The sequence below is a fragment of the Aulonocara sp. 'chitande type north' Nkhata Bay genome, linkage group LG7 (assembly GCF_057382095.1).
Source record: "Aulonocara sp. 'chitande type north' Nkhata Bay isolate Kocher_YH1m ecotype deep benthic linkage group LG7, A_spYH_male_GT1.1, whole genome shotgun sequence".
NCBI lineage: Eukaryota > Metazoa > Chordata > Actinopteri > Cichliformes > Cichlidae > Aulonocara > Aulonocara sp. 'chitande type north' Nkhata Bay.
Genome location: NC_141350.1, coordinates 25,076,301 through 25,101,324, shown reverse-complemented (window position 1 = coordinate 25,101,324; position 25,024 = coordinate 25,076,301). Strand labels below are relative to the sequence as shown.

At 40.9% G+C, this 25,024-nt stretch overlaps 1 protein-coding gene across 1 annotated transcript in view; it reads left to right on the top strand.

Annotated features, from left to right (window-relative positions):
* Positions 1-22,538, top strand: part of cttnbp2 (cortactin binding protein 2) — a 91,711-nt gene extending 69,173 nt beyond the window's left edge. The window contains exons 7-23 of the mRNA XM_086299594.1: positions 845-995; positions 2,365-2,556; positions 3,273-3,390; positions 4,003-4,293; positions 9,128-9,223; positions 11,401-11,480; positions 12,161-12,247; positions 13,391-13,490; positions 13,796-13,972; positions 14,987-15,159; positions 15,480-15,658; positions 16,163-16,398; positions 16,530-16,721; positions 17,691-17,742; positions 17,960-18,059; positions 20,332-20,445; positions 21,064-22,538. Coding sequence (XP_086155720.1) covers positions 845-995; positions 2,365-2,556; positions 3,273-3,390; positions 4,003-4,293; positions 9,128-9,223; positions 11,401-11,480; positions 12,161-12,247; positions 13,391-13,490; positions 13,796-13,972; positions 14,987-15,159; positions 15,480-15,658; positions 16,163-16,398; positions 16,530-16,721; positions 17,691-17,742; positions 17,960-18,059; positions 20,332-20,445; positions 21,064-21,417 — 2,692 coding nt within the window. The 3' untranslated portion in view covers positions 21,418-22,538. The remainder of the gene's footprint in view (positions 1-844; positions 996-2,364; positions 2,557-3,272; positions 3,391-4,002; positions 4,294-9,127; positions 9,224-11,400; positions 11,481-12,160; positions 12,248-13,390; positions 13,491-13,795; positions 13,973-14,986; positions 15,160-15,479; positions 15,659-16,162; positions 16,399-16,529; positions 16,722-17,690; positions 17,743-17,959; positions 18,060-20,331; positions 20,446-21,063) is intronic.
* Positions 22,539-25,024: the final 2,486 nt, after the last annotated feature.

The window sequence follows — 25,024 nt, the reverse complement described above, 5'->3', positions numbered from 1 at the left end:
GCAACTTTATCTAATTTCTCCTCTTCAAACATTACTAGATCCTTTATTATGAGCTGTGAAAGATGAGTGAAACATCTGCTTCTACACGATCTTCACTGTCAGTTGCGATCACTCGTATTGATTGTGATGTCTTGCCAAGATGAACCCAGTGCTTAGAGCCAGGCTGTGTCAGCCACAGTGGACTGAGCGAGGATGCACAGAGCCAGCTGGGGAATGTGCAGTGCTGTAATATCTGATCACCATGTTATTTATAGAGTAGGATATCCAAAAGGCATCCTTACACCCCCCCCCCCCCCCCCCCCCCCACACACACACACACACACACACACACACACACACACACACACAGAAACACACACACAGCTTGTTTTACAGTGTGAAGTCTTTTTTCCCCCTTGGGTATCATGACTTAGTCCCAGTGTTAGCTGACAGGCTTAGTGTTCCTGAGATGATCTGGACTCCCATCAGTTTTGTAGCAGACTGATGTGTATGATGTCTTCCCATGGCTGTTAACAGGTGGTGTACCATAAGGAGTAACAACTGTAAATGATTAGTAAAGAATAAATGCAACAAAATATCTCGAATAATTACCAGAATTTGTATACATTAATGTAATTTAATCTTTGATTGCTGTCATTTGAAGCACTTTGGTTTTATTTGGCCATAATTTTGACACGTAAATTGATTTAGATACCCATGGGATACCACCATTGTTGTTATATGTCCTTTATATCATTTGTAATGTTTCACTTTTAGTTTAGTCAGCTGAATGAGCTGAATGATAATGACTACTTTCCAAGTTTATTCGCCTCTTGCGTTACTAACATTGCCTAACTCTTTTCAGCTGTGTGGAGGTGCTGTTGACTGCAGGAGCTGCTGTAGACACAGTGGCAGTGGGGGGGCAGACATCACTCTTCCTGGCCTGTGAGGCAGGAAGGCTGGACTGTGCCCAGGTCCTGCTAAGCACTGGAGCTGATCGCTCACTGACTACTGTGGTAAGTATAACTTAAGACTCAATAATGAATTTGTTTGACTTCTACGTAATAGGAAAACCTGGTTTCCTGTGACTTGTATAGATAGCCATGCTCATTTGTCTTAAAAATAATAATAATATCCACCAACTAGATACTGTATCTTTTTTTGTTTACAGATTAAAATTACTTGTAAGTTAGTAGCATGTGTTTCACTGCAGTACAAGTTCACAACAGTTCAGCTCATGTAGATCAAAATAAACGAGCATTCATTTCATTTAAAAGTGTCATTTAGCTATATAGGCTTTTTTTTTAGGTTGTTGGCTCATGGTAATATCTTTTTGTTTTTTTGTTTTGTTTTTTTACATCATCAGTTCCTTACAGATGTTTCAAAGTGATATAAGATGCTTTAACGCTAATGTTTTAAATTGCTTGCCGATGTAACTGATGTTTGGACAATTTTCAGATTTGAAAGTCATAATTTGCATAATAAGTGAGAAGATGTACCGTTCGCATATAATATTGTGTTAAAAGTTCATAAGTGTGTGATTTCACAAAAACCACACTTTGCTACAGTTTTAATCCTCGTTTAATAATTTTGCCCTGAGCGTATATTCTGGATAATACTGCACAGAATGTAATCCTTTCATTAAAACACACACCGCTGTCCCCCTTTCCACATTTTTCCATTTAGTCACTTGTTACTAATGATGTTCACTGTTAAACACTTTGTCCATTTCACATAAAGGATCGCAGCTTTCTCTGGGGGGCTGTTCTCTGCTGAGAGCCCTTTGATGTATGGGCTTTCTGGATTTCCATGGTAACCATAGGAGCCTGCTAGTTACTGTGACAGTGTGTGACGAAGCCCCTATATTTAGTTACCTGCTTTGGTCTTCATTTAGTCTGACTTCCCTGCTGAGCCAGAGAGCTGCCAGAGTCTCTATAGCATATCTAAGCTTTTGAGTGTGGAGGTATTTTTAGCCACAAGAAAATGTTGGCCAGTGTGTTCAGTCAAATGTGATGATTTACATTGAGGCCTGAACTGGGTTAAGAGTACAGCTTGAATGTGTAGTATGTCAGAGCTAATTTTCTTCAAAATCTTTTGTTTCATTGTTTTTTTTAATCCTGTAATTAGAAAATGCCAAAAAAGTCTGAATTGAATTGTCTTTAGGTCTTTTGGGTGTTTGTGGGGTTTTTTATTCTTGTTAATGCTTCGTATAAACTGAAACCACTAAAACTTAGTTAAACAAAATCACCACCATCTATTATTCTAAGCAGCAGAGTTGATATGCGTGTGTAACACCTTCACTTCACTTGAAAGGTGTCAGGTATCGCTAATAGATTCTGTCAGTTGAACTCCAACACAACACAACTCACCTTTATCTCTCTGCAGGACAACTGCACAGCCTTACATGCTGCTGTGCGCTCGGGACACGCCGACATGCTGCGTCTCCTCCTATACCACCCACCCCAAAGTGACCCCACTGTGACTCCTGCCACCTTGGCACTGCCTTCTGCCCTGCTGAACCAGGCCAACAGTGATGGCTGGACGGCTGCACACATGGCTGCTGCCCTGGGCCTTAAGGTAACAATTGTAAAAATATGTATATGATTATAACGAGTCTGCATGTGGAAGATTCCTGTCAACTCCTCGCATGTTTACAGAGCTTTTCAACCACCTCCTACTTTTTTTTGGCTTTTTCCATTCATATTCACTCTATAATTCCTCATATGAACCTGCTGATGATAAAGAGGACCTGCTGAAGTTCAAACTGAGCATCAGAATGAGGATGAAAAGTGACTTTGGTGTCAAATGTGAGGATCTGATTATTCAGAAACTGCTGACCTGCTGGAATTTTCCCACATAGCCATGTCTAGGATTTATAGAGAGAGAAAATATCTAGTGAGTTCTTTGCGTGAAAGTGTTAATGCCAGAGATCAGATCAAAAAGTAGCTCAAATAATTGCTCACTACAACCAAAGTATGCAGAAAAGCGTTTCTGAATGCAGAACATGTCAAACCTTGAAGCAGACAAGCTACAGCAGCAGATGACAACACTGGGTACCACTCCCGTCAGCTAAGGACAAGAAATTGAGGAATACAGGCAGCCCAAAACTGAATAATAGATAGACGAGTTTGCATTTCTGCTAGAATATCTGACTAGTATAGCGATAAAGACAAAAAAATAATGTGATCGCATCCCCGTAAAACAAATTCTTAGACTTTCAGTCGGGGTGGAAAGTCTCCGGTATGTTGAGAAAATACATTTTTTTGTTTATTCTTATTGTTTTGTGTGTATAGGAGTGTCTGGAGGTGCTGTGCAGTCACAGCGAACAGGACATTGAGAGGAGGGATAAGTGTAATCGCACTATTCATGACGTGGCAACTGATGACTGCAAAGATCTGCTTGAAAACCTCCGTGAGTAGCTGCCTGTGTTTGCTGTGTGTCTATCTACACACAAAAACTAATCCTGATTTTAATTTGGTTGATCTGGAGGATCATCTCCTTGTGCACCTCTGAACCACATTATACTTATCCAGGAACTAGGTTTTGCAGTTTGGGGCATCATTTTTATTGGTGCAGTTGAGGCAAGATACACAAGCTGGTTGAATCTAAGCTGCCTGCTTACATTCAAACAAAATTAAATGTAGCCAGTTGATGCAGAAAACTTTCATCTGAAGGTAAAACTGAAAGTTAGCTGTAGTCTCCAGGTTATTCCCCCACTGTGCAACTGAAACTGTGAAAACTGCACCCAGTCACCATGGTGTGATGTGTGGGGAAGGAGGTGGAGTACTTTATCTGTTTACTGCTGTGTTGGTTGCTTGAAGGCTTTTTGGGTAAGCCACTGCGTTGCTCATTTTGTGTGCAACATTAAATTAAAAGTATCACACGGAGGTCTTCTTTTCAGCTTGTGTTATTATTGCAAAAATGCGTGTTGTAAATGTGGCTTTAACTCCTTATGTAATTGCACACATCGCTGATGTTCTTCCCACTCTGTGCACATGCTTTTCTTCTCCTTTGTCTTCACAGAATTCTATCGGGTCCAGGTTTATCTCCAGTGTTCAGGAGGAGGGACAGGGTCCATGTGCCCCATTGAGGCCTTAGAAGAGGATGTGGCGAAGGGGCTCCCCGGTACCCACTGGGTGCTGGGCAGAGTGTCGGTTGATCGTTCAACACACTGGGCCCAGCTAAGCGCTGCCCTTAGCCACACCTTCACATCCCACCTCCAGATCCTGTGTGGAGAATCTCAGATGGCCACAGAAGAGATGCAGCGCCCCCCACTAGGCCTCAGTCCTGCCAGTATCGCCTCCGTCCTCATAGGTGAAGAAACACTCTATCCTGTTCTCTGTATTTCTATCCCTCTGTTGTTCCTTCACTGCTTTGTCTTCCTTGTCCTTCCTTTGCATCTTTGCCTCATCTTTCTCACTTTCCTAACACACTTAGAATTCTTACATCTGTTTTCTTTCACTCTTTACTCTTTTTTTTCTTTTACCTGCCATATATCCTTTCTTCATCCTTTCATGCACTCCCGTCCTTGTGTACATCCTTTAATCTTCCTTGAACTTGGTGTCACTTGGCTCAGTAATCTTCTCAAAGCAAAAGGAAAGGACAAAGAATAGGACTCATCTGTGTTTTCGTTCTATTGGTGTAAAAGCTGCTACTCTTTCATGTATCTGCTCTATTACAGAGGCTGCATGCCCTTAAATGGGATAAAGAGTGCGATAGGGTTTAGCTTGTTGTGCATCTGTCTCATTTAAGTACAGATTAATGTCGGCAGTGGCTGTCCTTGCAGTGTAAAGGTAACAAACTCCTTGAATTAATACACTAAAACAAATAGAAGCTTCGTTACGGTCATATGAAGTAGTCATTAGCCACTGTATTGCATTATTTTTCTAAAACTGCAAACTTTTGCTTGCATGAAGTCTTTTTTAGCTCTGATTGTAGTAAATTTGCAGTCCGAGCAGTAACACTGCTATCAGTGGGTGTACTTTGGCTACATGCAGGTAAAAAGTCCATATGGAGAACAAACCATTGGCTATCACCTAAAATAATTAGATTTAAAAGCACAACTGGAGAACAAACAATGACTGTCACATCTAACAGGATTTCCTGGTCTGGTTGTTCATTTGGAGATATTTACTGATTACACCTGAAGCTAAAGTTATTCAGTCAGTCAGATCAGCTACATCAGCATGTCAATAAAAACAATTTCCAAGGTTTTGTCATTAGTTCAGTTTCTTACTTTCTTACTAGTTAGTTAGGCTTTGGGTGCTATTTTTATTGGAGGTTGAGCTCAGAGGTTTTGGAAGGATTCTTTACTATTGTGCACTTGAACAAAATTAGAAATTTCTTATCACATCCTTATAAATGCGTATTAAATTTGAAAAAAGGAAGGATTGGGTGGCATTGTTTTGATGTGCTCAAGAAAAAAACATTCTGGGTTCAAAATTTCATGCATGCAGTGGAGGCTTTCAGCCTTGGCAGAGATGTCCATCCCCAGACTGCTTGTTTTTTATTGCTACAAACTAGTCCAGAAGAAAAAGTGGACAATTTGTGTAAAAGCATTCTACTGAGTGCTTGTAGTCTGTATAAATGTATCCACAGTAGAATCTTTTATCAGCTTCCTGTATGTTCAGCTGTAGCCATCTGCTGTGAGACTGTATTTGTTTGGCTTGATGCTTAGAGCTTCTCACATGATTTTTTTCTTCTTCTTCTTCTTTGAAATAATGAATATTTAATCTTTTGGGAAATGTGGAGAGTCTATGTGCTGCGCCTATGTTTGTGTCCTTTTTGGTCCTCAAATGTCACCCTATGAAGCCAGTCCTTTCTTGAGCTTGAGGCTTATTCAGGGCTAGAGTTACGTGTGTGTGTTTGTGTGTGCGTGTGTTGCAGTAAAGGTCCCTCTGAATTCCAGACTGATAAAAAGGAAATCGATGTCCTCGGCCAGCAAAGGACTGCTCGTCTCTTTGCTGTAGTCTCTTGTTACACCTCTCTGTCACACATTTACTGTCTCTCGTGCTGTTACTGTCTCTAAAGAGGCTTAGCGACTGCTAGGCTTCTGTGTGTGTTTTGGGGCTGATGATGAAAGAAAGCATGAGCAGAAGAGGGATGCATAATGCATGAAGTTGGGGGGGAAGGGATCGAAGAAAGGGGAGGAAGACGGCAATTTAGGAGAAAATGCCAGTCTTCTGTGTCAACCGGGATCAAACTTAAGACACAGAGACACTTTTTGGTGTCTGACTTTCTATCTGAGAGTCTCCATCCACGTCTCATTTGTTTCAGCACATCGCATACATTTCCCTTTGTGTTTTTGTTGCTCAATGCTGGGCTTTTTAGCGGGGTGTTTACATTGAATACCTTTATGTTGAGCGCCGACTTCTGCAACTATTTACACGTCTCAGTTTTTGTGATTTATTGTTTTATTAGATGAGTGAAATTTAATGACGTTATAAGTTGAGAGTTGCAGAAATATTCTGCACAAGATCAAATTGCTGCATTTGCGGGGAATTCGATTAATATAGCTGATTAAAAAATTAGGGACAGACGCAAATCTGCTCCAAGTAAGGATGTTGGCATTGATGACTTGCTGATACAATGGCATTTACCTGTATCGGTGCTGTTGTGTCACAGCAAAGATGGCGTGATGATAGTATGAAAAACCTTTATTTAACAGTTTATGATTTAACAGTAACATGACATTTAACTGTTGTTTTTGTTTGCCTGGGGCAAAAACAGAATGAATAGCAAACACAAACAGGGAAACTAAATTATTGGTATCTGAATATTTGAATACTAATCGCTTAGCGTTAATCTTTGTTCAAATTTAAAATCAGAAGAAGAAGAAAAAAGACCGCTCCCAGTATTTAAATTGTGAATCTGTTTTTCTTTGTGACATTTTTGAGCTTTTCAGAACACCTAAAAATGGCAGATATGTGTTCCTTTTAGATTCAGATGTATGTGTTGCTTTCCTAATTTCTGTTTTTACTGCAACTAAATATTTTGGGGGTTTGTACTGATGATTATTGCTATTTTTACTAATTAATTGAAAAATGTACAAATAATCATCACTAATCAGGTTAGTATCAGCTACTGCCAGGCTGGTCTGGGAGCAGTGTTAGTCCCATGCCTTACATCGTTCATTTGTTGCCTTTGCTGTGGAAACTGTTGCTGCAGTAGTGTGAAAATATTTTTTTAAATATAATTTTAAAAAAGGAAGTTGGATGTCCAGTCAGTGAGAAAACTCTCAACCCTTTTCCTGAACAGTTTGTCTCTGGGTTGAAGTGAAAGTGTAGCTGAGTCTCAGTTTGCAGTACAAATGGAGACTTGTACAAAAGCACAAACTCTAGTCAGCACAGGGCAATTTAGCCCCAACTTCTGGCAGTTTTACTGAACACTGTTCATCGAAGTCATCTGTCATTGGCTCTTTAGGTGAAATGTTAGCCTCACAGCTGCGTTTTAATGTCCCCAAACTTGGTGACTACAGAATAGTATTGCAAAGCCACTACAGTAGTACAATCCTACAAAAGTTGCAGTGCTTTTGTACTACCACAGCTTTACTACTACTAATAATAATAATTTAAAAAAATGTGCCGCACTGTTTTTATATTGAACTTTTTACGTGTTCCACATTCTTTAGTTCACATTCACTGAATGTTTATTCAGCCGGCAGTGGGACAGCTTTCAGGGCAATTGCATTAAGCTGCTCCTCCCCTGATGTTATGAGAATTGGTTAATACGTATGAAGCAGTGCAGTTACTGGTTCGGTCGGAGACTTCTTCCTGTGTCAGAAGATTTCTTCCTGAAAGGTTTTCTTCTGCAAGTGCTTGCTTGCAGGAAAATGCTGCAAGCATGTTATATGACTTGAGCGCTCACAGTAAGCATAGCTGGGGTATACTTTCATGTAATATCAATTTGAACCACAAGATCAGGCAATGAATCAACATAGTCATAAAAATAGATTCTTATTTATGGTAATTGGACTGGTTCTTATATAGTGCTTTTCTACTCTGTCTGAGCACTCAAAGCGCTTTATACACCCAATCACACCCATTCACACAAGCACTTCTAAGCTTAAGTGCTAAGTATCTAACATTCATACACATTCACACTCCGATGGATGCATCGGAGAGCAACATGGGGTCTTGCCCAAGGATATTTAGCATGCAGACTGGAGCAGCCTGGGATCGACCCACCGACCTTCTGGTTAGTGGCTGATCCGCTCTGCCACCTGAGCTACAGCCACCCGTTATGACAACAGGGAACGCAATCAAGAGCCACAGTGTCTTGGAATGAAAAAATAAATTAAAAAAAAGTTTAAAGAACAGGAGCACTCCTGAAAAAATGTCAGCACACTCACTGGTAAAACATTGCCCCCTGGTGGTGAACATTTTGTTTAAGGTTATTGTGACGCAAACTGGGACGATCGGAGATATTTTGAAATCAATAAAATGATTTTTGTAATTATAATTTTGTTTTCTTTTACATGAATGACATTCACAAAAACATTTGTATTTTATTAAAATACTTAAATTCATGGTTCGTGTCTGGTGGATCAGCTGGCCGTTGCCTCTGATCTTTTGGCTGCGGAGGCTCCATCTAGGGAGGGCATGCGGTTATCATCAGGACATGTGGCCTTGGTTCTTCAGTGCTGATGGGGGGCTGTGGGCGGTCCGGGTCTCCTGGGGGGTGTTGTTATGGCTTCCCACCCTCATTATCAAGTACGTTTCGTGACAAACAGTCACACCCACACACACAGAGAAGATCCTATGTTTGTTTGTGCATCTGTTATTTTTTCAGTAGCTCTTTGTCTTTTGACTGTTGCCAATGCACCAGTTGGTGACCTGTTATGCTTTATTTGCACTTTCTTTTATTCTCATCTCCTGTTTTGCCCATTTTTCTTCTTTCTACTCTTTTCTTCCGTCTCTGGCCTTGTTATATTACACGTATATAAAATTCCCATCTTCTAATACACGTATGCCACAAATAGGCAGAACAGATAAGGACAACTACATAACATGCTGATAAACTACACAATAGGCTGCTTATAATTGTGTATGCAGTCCTTTTGTGTCACCATATGAGTAAACTGTTTGTTTAACAACTGTGTGCTCAGATTGTGTGATTGTAATGGGTCTGGTTTTATTTTTTCTTCCAGGAGATACTGAGTGGTTACCAGGTCAGGAGCTGCCTGTATCCCCCTGGGACCTGGTCAGGAAACCTCTCAGCCAGTGCATCACCATCCGCCTCAAAGGTAACAAAAAAAAAAACGCAACACGAAAAAACCTGGCAATCAGAGTCGGTGCTCATTCAGCAGCTCAGAGCACACACCAGAATCAGAGCTGCCATCACTGGTAACAAATGCCATTTGGTGGATGAAAGGGCCCAACAAATCTGTTTGGATGCATTTGCAGCGTAGGCAGTGTTGTAACAGGCTCTACCTACTGAGCCGCACCACATGAAGGAAAACTCTAGCCAGAACATTTTTCAGAATAATTAGTCTCATGAAACAATACCCATTTTAAATGTAATGTTGAATAAATAAAAGATTATAATTAATCAAATTCACTATTTGAGTGATGCAACACCAGCTCTGTGCTCAGGCCTACATTTAAGTCACGATCCCTACACAGTGAAATACAACTTTCAGCTTATGTTAGCAGGTATTAATGATTTCTTTAAGCTGCTGTTTTTGCAGGGTGGAATGATTGTATAGCAAACATCTTTAAAAACATTCCACCCTGGAAAAGGAACAGTGCGATCTTTAGATCATCATCACCTGAATCTTTTTTGGTCTGTTTCTTTAAGTTTGCATCCAGGATTCCTATGTGTACTGTAGACTGTGTGACTAAAGCAGTTAGTTGACACTTTTGTGTGCTTTTAGCAACGTCTGGTCTGTATTCTCCTTCTGGCTTTCTGCTGTATCTACCATCAGATCTAAGGAAATTCAATTTAGGTTGATCCTGAAATAACATGCATCCAAAATCTCTCTCTCTGTGCGTGTTCTTTTACATATTTAATCATAACTGCTTTCTTTGAGCTACTGAAAGGTTTGTGCTTCATCGCTTTTCTGCAGCCACGCTCACTGATCCTTTTTTTAAAAAAAAATGACTGCAATAACCTTTTTAATCAATGACAAAATTCCCATGGAAGTAAATAAAACAAATAAAGCAAATACTCAGTGAGCAGATGAAGGCTGAAGCTTTGGCTTATTACACGTTCTTTTTTCTTTTTTTTCACACAGCACATTTCAGACAGCAACGCTTTTGATATCACATATCATGTAAATTATGCTCTCGAAGCTTCAAAAAGCCCCAAATCCTGAAAAAAATATACAAATTTTAACTATCAGAGGAAATTTGGAAAACAGCCTCTACCACAAAGCATACCGAGCCCCCCAGACTCGTTTTCTTTTTTTCAGATTAACAGCAGAAATGTGTCGGTCCTTTCATATTTCATGGTTTTTGGGAATCCGGGACAGGACGAGACTGAATCAGCTCACTTTTTGGAGCAGGACAAATCATATGGAATCTGAACCTGTCGGTTCTGATTGAGTCCAGACGTGGTCCCATATTAGATACGGCTCTAACTTTGATGTTTCGTTGTCTACATTTCTTTGTACATTCTTCACTTTAATGCACGTGAGATGCTGGCAGACATACCTAAAAGCAGGTTTTGATGTCTTGAAATATCCTTCACATTATCATCCCAACGATCCAACTCCACAGTACTGGCATACGTACAGCCTTATTTAAATAGCTTCTGTTTCTGTTTTTACTTTGCCCTCACAGCCTTCGACTCATTGCCTGCAATTGCAAATTATCTTGTAAATGACTCTGTAAACAGAGACAGCTGACTTCACTGACCCCTGTGTTTACTCCTTATGAAGGGCAGACTGGGACAACATCCACAGTTTGCTTTTGAAGCAAATGATCTTCTGTATTTTATATGAAAGATTGTAAAGATTTAGATTCAACTAATGTTTAGATATGTTAAATATAGTGACAAAGCTTTCAGAGATTGTGTCGAGAATTATTCCAGTTCATCTAAAAACTGTGGTTTAGGTGAAAATCTTTGAGGAAGGATGAGTGACTGAGATTCCTCAGCGTGTGGATTTAAACCTCTCACAACTGTAATTCATCCCGCTCACTGGCAGAAAGCATTAAGAGCTATTAGTAAATATCCACGTAGACCATACCCTCACTCTGCTCTGATTTACTGACAGCAGTGTTTACATTTACTGTATTGCAGGCCTGTAGCTAAAAGCACTGAGGAAATAAATAATGTGGCTATTAAACATGCTGTTTTTAGTTTTTAGGACATTCTTATTCCAAGGGCACCTTGAGGTTCGGCTCGCATAGAGGAGCCTCGCATGTAAAGCAGATTGGATTTGAGGATTTATTTGTGCGTCTGTGGGTTTTTTTTTGACAGGTCTGTCTGAGTCATGCCTCGATGAATTGGCTCTGGAATCCCTCTTCCCCCTGCCACTGCTGCACAACTATGTTCGCCTGGTAAGCGCGCACATTGCACACATTTATGCAAATACACACAAAGGAGTGTGAGGGATTGGGGGGATTTGGTGAGTAAGATGCTGGAAAAATACAGAGGAAGTGATACACCATTAGTGAGAGAGATGGCAAAGAAAGAGGAGTGGGTGATGGACAGATGAAAGGAAATGGAGGGTGTGATTTTCTAGCAGCTATGCTGCCCCCTGCTGGCTGCATCAAAAGCAGGCATTTTGTCATCACAGATGTTTGTTTTAAAAAGGGGGGGAGGAGATAATAGCATGTGTAGATAAAAGAATCCATGGCAGAACCCCGTATACAAGCAAAAGAATTTGAATGCTTAGATTCGTCCAGCAGCTTTTTGGATAGAAAAGGCTGCTGGTTGTGGTGTAATGGTGTGGGGTGTGTCTCCACAGCCTACCTGAGTATTGTCGCTGACCATATCTATCCCTTTATGACCACAGTGTACCCATCTGCCAGCAGGACAATATATTAGTCACTCAAACTGGTGTCTTGAATGTGACAGTGAGTTGACTGTATTCAAATGGCCTCCACAGTCACCAGATCTCAATCCAATTGGAATTGTTATTAAACAACAGGATTAAATGTAGACAGACTGTCATGCTACCACATTATTCTCTCTTCTTGTCAGCTCAGTCTTTGCCTGTTTCTGTGTCTGTGTTTAGGTGGAGCAGTATGGTAACCTCATCTTTCATGGGCTTCAGGGCAGCTGTCAGGAGTACATCGCCGGTCTGGTTGCTCACTACATCAAGGTACCACGGCTTAAACGCTGTTTCGGAGCGCTGCGCTCTCAAAGAAGTGCTACAACCCCTACTTAAAACCTGACCACTGTGTGTGTTCAGCCAGTCATGTGAAGGGAGGTGTAGTGTTGAACAGCTGAATGTGTGAGAGAACATGGTCTTACTTTGAAGTAAAGTTTCATGAAAGCAAATTCATTCATAGCTGAGGTGTAATTGTGAGTTTCTTCCATGTCAGGGAGTGCTGACAGTTAAGTCTGAGGAAAATCTTCTACTTTACATCTTTAAACAAAGTTGCATTTGGCTCTGTTGCACAGGCTGATGCAATGAAACCGAAATTGCTGGCAAACAGTAATGCAATGTCTCATTACAACATGATGAAACACACCAAAGGCTAGCCACTGGTCCTTCCCACAGGCCACAGATTTAATAGGGATAGAGGGAACTCACACAGTGGAACTCAAATTCATCATCAGTGATGCTTTTTTTTTAAATTCTTAAATATTTGGCCAGCACATGGGCAAAAACTGTTTGAATCACTTCTGCTTTCACATTGACACGTTAGTCTGGTAATGGCATCAGAAACTGTATTTTTCCACGTGCACACAAAAGAAGATGTGGCTACATGAAAAAATAAGGTTAGGTTGAAGAATTGTGAATTAAGAACAGAAGCCGAACTGTCCGACTGTTAAACTAGAAAGTGAAATTCTCACTCATAAGAGCGGTATTAACCATTACCTACATAAACACAGGGAATCATGTAGATGAAAGCCCTGTACAGTGTCTTGTGTCTAATCAGTCATGTGGCAATCGTCATTCTTCTGTATTTGTGGTGCCTGTTTTGATGATTTCCTTGCTTTAGTAATAATTATTCCTTTTTATTCATTTACTTATTGATTTCTTTTTTTTATTAAAGCTGTGTATCACAATGAAATGCCACGATATTTAAAAAGCAAATGAAGGACAGAGGAATATCTTTGATAGCTCTGATGTGGAAAAGCCCTTTTCTCTCATTCAGAATTTCCTCCTGCTCCATTTCACTCGGCACATAGTAACCGTACATTTCCTTTGTTTCCATGACAACGGGCTCCCTTCTTACCTCTTTGTGCTTCTTCACTCATCTCCCCCCACCCCACCTCTTCTTTGTATCTCTATCAGTCGAAGCAGAAGGCAGGGGGGCTCAGCTGTGACGTGGTGAGGGTGGAGGTGGAAGAGAGCCTGACCAAAGAGCATCTGCTTGAGACTTTCATCAGCTGTGGTAGGAAAACACACGAGCAGTCACACCGATGGAAAGCTTCATATTTAAAAGTCATGGTTTAATTTAATCAGCTACATTTATTGCACAAAAGAATTTTTTTTCTGTCTCTTTATGGTTGATTCTGGAAGGGTCGGGTGGGAGGAAATCACTCATTCTTCCACTCTCAAAGTGCCTCAGATCAACTCACAGAAATACAGCGATTTAAAGCAGTGACAACATTTAGGATCGTGCAGTTTCCCCTGTCTTTGTATTGATGGTGCTTTATGTTGTATTGCTGTTTATTTTCCTTCCTCCTCTTCTTCCAGGTTTCCTGGTGCCAGCTGTGGGGTCAGGGGTCAGCCTACCAGCTCGACATACTGGTCACTGTGTGATAGTCCTGCTGGAGGGACTGGAGAAAGCTGCATCCCTAACAGGCCTGCTTGGAGACCTCTGCCACAGTCTGGACAGCAGGAGCGCTGCTTCATCACTGGTCCTGAACACTGGTATGGCTGCAGACAGAGCCTGTAGCACAGATACAGACAGTGTAGTAAAGCACACACACATAAGGTCTGGTGTCTCATACATAGGTGGAGGAAACTTTTATGTCAAACGTTTAGTCCCACTGCTGTTTGAAATTTGGTACAAAGAGGCACAAAAATCCTCTTGAATCCCTGCGCTAAGCCCAGCAGTAAGTTGACTGATTTTGGGGGTGGGGGTGGGGGGGTGTATGAGTTTATATGGGATCAACTTCACATTTGGTCAGTCTCAACTGCTGACGTTGGCCAAGCTAAATTACAAAGCTTATGAGTTCTCGTTGAAGGGCATGTCCAAGGTGCCATGGAAAGTTTCGATCAGAGCCCTGTCATTGCAGCTTGCAGCTGTAATTTTAATTTGTTTTGTACAAGAGTCTGTGCTCTTCGGTAAACAGGAAGTCTTAAGTGGGGTTTATAGTCCTGCAAGTGTGTCTGTCTGTACACAGCTTTTCAGACAGAAGGGGACAAGGGGTTTTCACCCACACGAGACACGCAGCCGTGCACTCTTTCAAGATCCTGACTGCATGCCACTGGAAGTGGATGACATATGGAACTGCCTAACTTTGATTGGTAGGTATGTGGGCCAGAATAGACCAGGTAGTGATAGTGGAGTTCACCGAGAAAGGGAGAACGGCAAAAAAGCGTAAAAGATCATAAAATAAAGCATGAAAAGCACAGACAGTGACTGCAGTGGACACTTTTCATTGTTTTTAACACTTCAGCTCTTTGTATGTTCGAACTTCACTCTGTGGCTGACTCACGGACCACAGACTGGTTGTAGGACATACTTTGTACACCGCCTCCATCTGACAACATAGCTCACTGCAGGCAGACAGGCAGGCCCTAGAGTGGAGTGGACAGCGAACGCGCTCCCTGTGCTCAACCACAAAACCAACAGTCAGATAATAACAACAATATAAGAGACTGACTAGGAAGATGATGCCAAATAAATCAGCTTTTTTGTCTTGTCCTTCCTTCCCTCAGGTCCCCACCACTTCCGAGAGGGGAACTTTCTGATTGCAACATTATCGAAGCCCCGCCTGCAGGGAGCAGAGCTTCGTCTCCAGCAGCATTTCCGCTGGGTCACTTTTCGTTGGGATCAGGAGCCACTGCACAGCCTGCTGGGAAGGCACCTCCGCAAAAAGCTGCTTCACAAGGTCGGACAGAGGTTTAGCTGCAGCTGCCAGAGAGACTGCATCATTTTGGTGGATGGCCAGATCGGTTTTGTTTTAATCACAACCAAAATTGTGTTGTTGTTTTTTTTTCCACCTGTAATCCCAAACAAGCTCAAATGTTAGGAAATGGATCATTAAGAGTAGCACAGGGAGACGTGATCAAAAACATAGAACTGTTCACAGGAAACCCAGTCTGTGATATTCCTTCCCATATGTCCTTTTGATATTTCACTTTAGCCACATGGTGTTTTATCATAAGAGCAGAACATATTCAGTTCTGTTGCCCTGCTTCTTTCCCCCAGATGGGGACTGGACTTTGGTCTCCTGATGGCGTCATGGAGCGGTTGGTGTTGTGGGTGAGCCAGGTTTGGCAGCAGCTCAATGCCTGCCTGTCCCGTCTGGGGACCCATGAGGCTTTGCTGGGCCCGCAGCTCTTCCTGTCCTGCCCTGTGGTCCCAAACAACGCGCAGGTCATTGTAAGGTGTGTGAACATGTCTCTATCTAGAAAAAGATTATAGTTTGTTTCCAGTGCTCATTTGTGAAGTGAAGGAGTTATGCGATTTGAATTAAAGCTGAAGCCCTGCACTGTTGATTGTTTGACCTGTACAGAGGCACAGTCCCCCTCTTGGTGAGAGTAGTTTAATTTGCTGTGATGAAAAACACAAAATCAGTGAATATTTGTACATAAGTGACGGAATTACTTAGTAGATCTGTTGTAAATGAGCTTTTAGTTGATTTGGTTACATTTTAAAAAGTGCTGCTTGCTCTACACATTAATGATTTATGATTGTTTCCATATAAAGTGTTTATCTTTCTACCTTCATTTATGATAAATGAACATTCTAAACTGAACTGAAACGACCTCAGTGTTGACCAGATAATCTGCGGCCAGAGGAAAAAGATCAGGAAACGACTTAAGGGAAGAACTATGAAGTGTGTGCGTGCTTGGAAGCTTACATGTTTGCGTGTGTGCACATATGTGCAGGTGGCTGGCACGTCTCTGGAATGCTGTGGTCGTCCCCCGTGTAGAAGAAGCCATCATCTCCCGGGTAACAGCCAAGCGCTCCTCCTCTTCCACCTCTCACTCTCCAGCCCCCTCATCACAACGACCATGTCTTAGCAACTGTGGGCTGAGTGCTGGACAACAGGCTGTGGTGAAAGCCGCTCTCAGCATCCTGGTCAACAAGGCTGTACTCCTGGGATGCCCCCTGCCTCGACACGGTGCGTGTGCGTCACATGTGATGTTTGGCTGTTGATTCACTCAAGTTCCCAAAGGAAATAAGTGAGCAGGGAAAAAGACATGACATGAGATTAAAAATGCACTGATCGACAGTGTTTCCCTTATTCCTCAGAAATCGACAGATACCTGCTAGAGTTTCAGGGTGGCACGTTCCCTCTGTCAGCTGTTGGCCCCTATAAAGGAAGCATGTGCGGCGGAGGAGGTAGAAGGGGATGGGACAGTGGCAAGTTGAGACGATCCAACACCAGCCCTCGGAAGAAGGGAAGCCCCGCCTTGAATTGGAGCAGCAGTTCCTTCAGAGAGGGTAAGAATGCTGCTCTGCATTGGATCACAATGAACAATGTATTTGTACTTGTGGGAATATTCTTTTAAAAATCTGTCATTTTGGAGGGGCAGGTTTACTTGAATAATTTAAAGGTATCAAGGCGTGATTGTATTCTGTAAGTGTTAACTAAAACTGGTCCATAACAGTAAAGTAACTGGTGGCACCACCCGGCACCTGATTGTGGATGCATGCTGTTGTTTTTAACTTTGTTATCTACTGCCATCGTTCACCTTTGCTTTTGTCCAGGTTGCAGCTGTAAATGCTTTTTTCGATGATTTTCCTGATTAAATAAAAGTTGCATTGGTTCGCTGGTACCATCTTATGGTACAAACTGGTATTACACGAACGTGCGGCCCAACCCAAGTGCAGACGATATCTCTTCACCACAACACATAGATGTTTTCGACATTGTGTCATAGTGGTTATTTCTTCACTTTCAGACAGCTTTAATTATTTTGTGTTTTAAATGTAAAATCATTACACTGTGACGTTCTGGATGTAACAGAGCAATGAAAGTCCTCAGATACTTCAGATAAAGCATTTTTTCAGTCACATATAAAGAGCTTGTTAAAATACAATGCGTAAAGCGTTAGATTTAGACATTTGAAAGCCCGGATTAAGGACACATGTCTTCAATCTCCACAAGGTGGCACTGTTTACCAGCCCTAACATTTGCTGCCTGCCTCTTCTTTTCTCCTTTTTACTCTGAAGAAACCACAAATCCCCATCTTTTATATTTGAAAGCAAGTTGTTTCTAATTAAAACTATTGGTAGGTCTGTTTGTGTCCACGTGCACAGTTTGTGTACTCATCAGCTCACCTTCCGTGTTTCTATAGATAAGCCTTTTTAATAAAACCCAGGCTTTTGGCTCTGTTCCTGTTGCCATTTAAGTGAACTGCCGTTTTTCATGTCGTATGAATAAAGCTGTACATTAACCTATGATTTCAGGTTCTCTCTCGAGCTCTGATGTCAGCTTGATCTCCAATGGCAAAGTCCACAGGTTGGTTCTGTGTCTCATTAATATAAATGTGCAGCAGTGGTAATAGCATTAGCATCAGTACCTTATATTAATATGTGGACAGACAGAACCTGCAAACATATTTTTATTAAATAGCTTAATTAAGTAGTTGTTACAGTAGGTTAGGTGCCTTTGCATATATATTTTGTAAAAATTATTGTTACTATTATTAATTTTTTAAATTGTTATACTTTTTTAGACAGCCCGAAGGTCTGTCTGTTTTCTCTGATGATGAGACCGATTTGATCAGAGAACTGCAGACGATGTGCTCCAGCAAATCTGAGCCAGACATCACTAAGGTACTCACACTCACAAGCCTTTCTCTACTCACTCACTGACACAATGGATTTACTCCGACTCTAACTTAAAAGAGACGTTTCAATGCTGGGAAGTCAGTTATATTATCAATCCAGTGGAAATGTGCCGTTAACAGTAATTTATGACCAGGGCTAACTGAAATAGTGGGGAGACCGTTGACATATAATTTAGTGCTGTCAATAGATTTTAAAAAATCTAACAAATTAATCGCACAATTTTCTGTAATTAATCGCAATTTCTTGATCAATAGCCTGGTTGCAATTAAATTTTTTTCAACTATATATTTAAGCTTGTAACTGATATTTATGCAATATAATGAAGTAAATACAGAATAAACACAACGATTGGATGCTTAAATTCAAAGAGAATTTGAATAGTTTTCTTCAATCTTGTAGCACAGATTCTCTTCTGTGAAATACAACTTTTTAAAAACCCTACATACTAACAGGTAAGTATGCACTAATATATAATATATGTATTAGTGCTCTCAAACAATTACAATTTTAAATCAGATTCATCACAGGGTTACTGTGGATTAATTTTGATTAATCACAATTAAATATCATTCATTTTTATTCTATATTGATCACATTTCATTTTGCATGAGCAAACAGACTCGAGAAAAAGGGAAAATATACGGACTTAACATGTTTATTGAACATCTTGAACATTCGTGTTAACAAAAAGAACTGTGTAAACATTTATCCACTCTCACTCTTCGTGAGGCACTTCAAGTCCTTGAAACGTGGAGCCAAAGCTATGTAAAGCGCCTGTTCTCAACGATATTAATAGGTCTGCAGTTTGTTGCAGTCCACTTGGCAGTTGTGTCGGTCAATATTTGCGAGGTAGACTTACTGAGTCCCCGATGCTCCGTGAGTGGTTTGTCGCAAGCTGGGTGACCCGTTAGCTAAAGTCCTAGCAGCATACCCGACTAACGTATGCTTCGCGTCAATGTGATATTTTTTTTAATACTCAAATTTCCCATCGAGAGGTGATAAACGCCAATGTGCGTTTATCATCTTCCATATTGAGTTGATTGGTTCAGCTGCCCGTCACTACCAGATCAGCTGCCCATTTGCGAAGGTAACTCTACTTGGACAAACTGCCTGAAATGCGTTGACAGAAACATTTCAGGGATTTTGAGTCATTCTGCAATTTTTGACATTAATTGCGTTAAAATTTTTGATCGCGTTGACCGTGATGGCGGATTAATGTGCGTTAACACGTTCATTTCGACAGCACTAATAATTTTATATAAATACTGCATGTGAAATGTTGTCAACTACTGACTTTTGACCCAGGAAGGTTTTAAAAACTTGAAATGTACTTCCCACCATTTCAGTAAGAACCTAAAGTTCACTGCACTGACATATAGATCGCTGCTGAGTGACCAGACTGGTATTTAATGCTAAAAATGATCTGGATAAACTAAAATCATTTTAAATATAAGGACTGTTTTGAATTTTGGGGTGAACATGTTTTTTTTCAGTGAGTTACTGCTTGAAGTGTGGAACTCATGGACATCAGATACTGTGTTTCCTGCCTAGAAACACTCTGCCAGGCCTTTCCTGTCGCTGCCTTCAGTTGTTGCTTGTTTCTGATCTCTGTGCTTTCACTTGTGTCTGCAGTAACAATGCAAAGCATGTTCTGTTGGTTTGAGATCAGCCATTGAAGAAGATCATATTTTTGCAGCTTATAAAACTTTTGGGTTGCTTTTGCTGTATGATTTGGGTCATTATCCATTTCCACAGTGAAGCACTCTCTGATCAGTATTGCAGCATTTGGCTGAATGTTAGCAGAGAGTAATTGCCCTGAACACTAAAGAAATCCTCCTGCTACTTCTGTGAGCACTCACATCATTACACATTAGTGGTCCAATTCCACTGGCAAGCATACAAATTTCCCCCTCATGCTGGACAGATACTGTGGTATTCTTTGGATTATGAACTGTTGTTTTTTTTTTCTTCTCCATACTTTTCTCTTCTTCCCATCATTTCTTTTGCTAGCTTTCTGATAAGTTTATTGTGGTTTTGCAGCATAATGATAACCTCATGAAACTTCTCATGAAACCATACCAATCATACGTCATATGTAATTTGGCCTCACCTGACCATAAAACTGCTGGTCAGCAGGTGTCCAGCGACTTTTGAGCCTATGAAAATGGCTGTGTAGAAAAGTAGGGGGGAAAAGTCAAAACTTACACTCCTCCAGGTATGAGCTGCTGCTTGAAATACTCTTCTCTATCTCTTACAGATCTCTCACACCAAAGATGACATGATCCTGTTCTCCAGCTTGCCCAGAGAAGCAGTGCTCCCACGAAAGGCTGAGCAAGAAACCGCAGTCCAGCAACGACCACAGATGGAAAGAGTAAGAGGCAAAGGCGATTAGCAGCTTAACACTGTGATAAATAATAGTTATAGTAAATAGCATCAGAAAGCAATGAATACATTAGCCTGTGAGTCAAACGCTAGTGGTGGTTTGATATTTAACGAGACCTGTTCCAGTTAATTTCCAACTCTCTAGTTTTGTTCTTTCACTCAACTAAAGCAACATTGCACAATTAACAGTTGTAATTAATCCTTTATTTATCTTATAATGGGCCTTGGTGGAGCCTTGTGCTGATCCGCTCACTGAAACATTTAGCTCCTCTCCTTTTAAACCATCACTATAACTTTTGGCCCTCCACTGATTCTAAACGGTCTTGCAGCAGGTGCAAACCACACTTTTTGATGGAAAACAGAGGAAGAGTAGAAAGCAATGTCTGAATGTAGCTGTGCAGAGCAGTCTGAATCCTGAGCTTTTGGCTTACTCTTGCTGCTAATCCGTCTACTACACCACAAACAGGTTACTTATAACTAGAAGTAGTAAGAAGCAGTAACTTGATTACGTTTCACATCTCCTCTGTAATTTCATGCATTATTGCCCCCACCAGTTTTGTCCACTGACATGAAAACGTTAAAGCGTGCTCAATCTTTGATCCCGCAGACCGTCAGTCAGTCCAGCCGCAGCTCCAACCAGGTGTCTGTCCAGAGCAGCGATCGACGATCGGGCCCACGTGTCAAATCACAGCTCCCCATCGCCAGCAGCCGAGGGCAGCACACCCGCGTCTCTGCGGCCACCCCAAGCAGCAGCAATAACAATAATGGCAGCAACAGCCCCAGCCGAATCCAGACGCCCCACAGCCGCAGCAGAACTACAAACAGCAGCACCAACAGCAGAACAAAGCAGGCTCCATCCAGCAGCAGCAGCAACAACAACTACTACAGCAACATTGACAACAACAACCAATCACATGAGGAGATCTGGATTCTCCACAGAGACCTGCATGAAAACAAATAGACATTTTCTCCCTCCTCCTCCCCACGATTCTTCCTGTCATGATGTAAAGACTAAGTACCTGACAACCTTTGACTCTTAGTATTTGTACTTGTTACTAGTACTTGTTACACTGTAATACAGTTGTGTACTTGGGGACCATAGTTTCATTCTATTACAGTATTTGAATTATGTGATTGCTTGGGGTTAAAGAAAAGTGGCTTCTCGTGTGTGGGAAACAACACAAGGTAATGCAGCAGGTTGTTTTACTGTTGCCTTAATTCCAGTGCATCAACCTGCAGCAAGTACGTGACAGTATTCAGAGACGGGTTAAGAACTGACTCACCTATAGTATTTAACCTGCCTCAAAACAGCCCTGGCACAGTATTCTTGTGTACTTAAAGTGAAATGCTGTACTTCTGAAGCCACTGAGTGTTTTTGGATCAAAGAAGGAAAAAGCAGGTTTTTTCTCTTTCTTTTGTTTTTGTTTTTGATTTTTTTTTTTTTTTTTGCTTTCTTTTGGGTATTAAGTATTTTGAAATATTCACGTGTTTTATCTTTAAATAGTTGCAAGGTTGGTTAAAATACTGTTGAAATTAATCAGGGTTTTACCAAATATTTGTACATAAGAATTAGTAAGTCTAAATGCTCTATAGATCGGTGTATGTGGTATGTGGATGCTTGTACAGTGATATAAATCTTAAAGCAAAACAGCTGAGAAAAACAGGCTACTTGTATATAGTGTTTGTAAATTGAGTTTTGGTTCTGAGCCCTTCACTTGTTTCATAGTGAAGGTGGTTGTGGCAATAAGTAATAGAACTGTAGAAATACAGGATGTCCTCTGTCAATTGTAAGCCATAATAAATATTTTCAAAGCTCATCAGTTACCCTGACTCGTGTTCAGCTGATCCCCAACTCTGTAATTCACTTTTTATTCACGCTTCCCATTATTACTGTGTGTGTTTTTATTTTTAAGGACATGTTTTATCGGAAGCGTTTATGTACATATATATAAATATATCTATACATATGTACAGGAGAGATTTTAGGCAACATATGATTTTGATCTGTACGATAGCTGTTTGAAGTTTAAAGAATTGTCTTTTTTGTCAAGCACAAGAATTAAACACAGCACTGTCAAAACCCCCGTCAGCCTTTCTCGTTTTTTATTTGTTTTTGCTTTTTCTTGTTATTGTTTTGTTTGTTTTTTTATCTGCATTTTTTAAAACTGGCACACTGAGTCAAAAGACTTAAGAGTTGACCAACCATGTCATAAAATATGGTGAATTGTATCAAGTATCAAGTGTTTTTAAAAAAATTTATATTATTCTGAATATTTAATATTTTAACACCTCTCCTGACTATTAATTATTTATTTATTTATGTTTATTTATTACACTGTCCTTATAGTTGTTGGGCTATTTACAAGATGATGAGTAGTAGTAGATGTTTGAAAACTACTACTATATATTATACTATATTCACGAAGTCACATTTAGTGAGACTTCTGTATGGTTTATAGTTTTTAAATCTTCTGTGTATGTTTGTAAATCTGGGTTATCCAGAAAACATTAGCTTCACATAGTTTCAAAACAAAGATGACTCATTCAGAAGTTGGAAAACAGGAGCTGTATCCATCTTTTAAATGGTCCATTGTTAATACCAGGACACTTCAGCTTTAGTCAATAAATCAGCAATATAATGCGAAATTTTCGGACATGTCTCAAGACTGAAAGTTCTTTATTGCCGTTGTAAAAAAAGAAAGTATACAGTTTATCAGAATCATGGTCTGAAGACTTTGTTGTGCCATGAGGAGCACTGTAAAGTCAGTAATCTCTATGACAACCTGGCGTCCACACGAGCAGAGGGAAGAGAGAGGCCTCGGACGGAGCTTCCACAACCAAAGGGGCAGGAGCAGAACCAGAGGCAGTGGGTAGCCAAGGCCGCCCAGCCAAGGGGCAACAATAATAATAATAATATACAGTGGCTTGCAAAAGTATTCGGCCCCCTTGAACTTTTTCACATTACAGCCACAAACATGAATCAATTTTATTGGAATTCCATGTGAAAGACCAACACAAAGTGGTGTACACATGAGAAGTGGAATGAAACTCATACATGATTCCAAACATTTATTTTTTTTTACAAATAAATAACTGCAAAGTGGGGTGTGCGTAATTATTCAGCCCCCTTTGGTCTGAGTGCAGTCAGTTGCCCATAGACATTGCCTGATGAGTGCTAATGACTAAACAGAGTGCACCTGTGTGTAATCTAATGTCAGTACAAATACAGCTGCTCTGTGACGGCCTCAGAGGTTGTCTAAGAGAATGTTGGGAGCAACAACACCATGAAGTCCAAAGAACACACCAGACAGGTCAGGGATAAAGTTATTGAGAAATTTAAAGCAGGCTTAGGCTACAGAAAGATTTCCCAAGCCTTGAACATCCCACGGAGCACTGTTCAAGCAATCATTCAGAAATGGAAGGAGTATGGCACAACTGTAAACCTACCAAGACAAGGCCGTCCACCTAAACTCACAGGCCGAACAAGGAGAGCGCTGATCAGAAATGCAGCCAAGAGGCCCATGGTGACTCTGAACGAGCTGCAGAGATCTACAGCTCAGGTGGGGGAATCTGTCCATAGGACAACTATTAGTCGTGCACTGCACAAAGTTGGCCTTTATGGAAGAGTGGCAAGAAGAAAGCCATTGTTAACAGAAAACCATAAGAAGTCCTGTTTGCAGTTTGTCACAAGCCACGTGGGGGACACAGCAAACATGTGGAAGAAGGTGCTCTGGTCAGATGAGACCAAAATGCAAAACGCTATGTGTGGCGGAAAACTAACACTGCACATCACTCTGAACACACCATCCCCACTGTCAAATATGGTGGTGGCAGCATCATGCTCTGGGGGTGCTTCTCTTCAGCAGGGACAGGGAGGCTGGTCAGAGTTGATGGGAAGATGGATGGAGCCAAATACAGGGCAGTATTGGAAGAAAACCTCTTGGAGTCTGCAAAAGACTTGAGACTGGGGCGGAGGTTCACCTTCCAGCAGGACAACGACCCTAAACATAAAGCCAGGGCAACAATGGAACGGTTTAAAACAAAACATATCCATGTGTTAGAATGGCCCAGTCAAAGTCCAGATCTAAATCCAATCGAGAATCTGTGGCAAAATCTGAAAACTGCTGTTCACAAACGCTGTCCATCTAATCTGACTGAGCTGGAGCTGTTTGCAAAGAAGAATGGGCAAAGATTTCAGTCTCTGTGCAAAGCTGGTAGAGACAAACCCTAAAAGACTGGCAGCTGTAATTGCAGCAAAAGGTGGTTCTACAAAGTATTGACTCAGGGGGCTGAATAATTACGCACACCCCACTTTGCAGTTATTCATTTGTAAAAAATGTTTGGAATCATGTATGATTTTCGTTCCACTTCTCACGTGTGCACCACTTTGTGTTGGTCTTTCACGTGGAATTCCAATAAAATTGATTCATGATAATATTTGACTAATCAGATTAAAATGTCAGGGATGTAACATTAACTAAGAACTGGGTTAGAGGAAGGGCTATGTTCATATTTAACATAGCTACATGTCAAATAATACTATTAAAATAATGAGTTAAGGATATGCA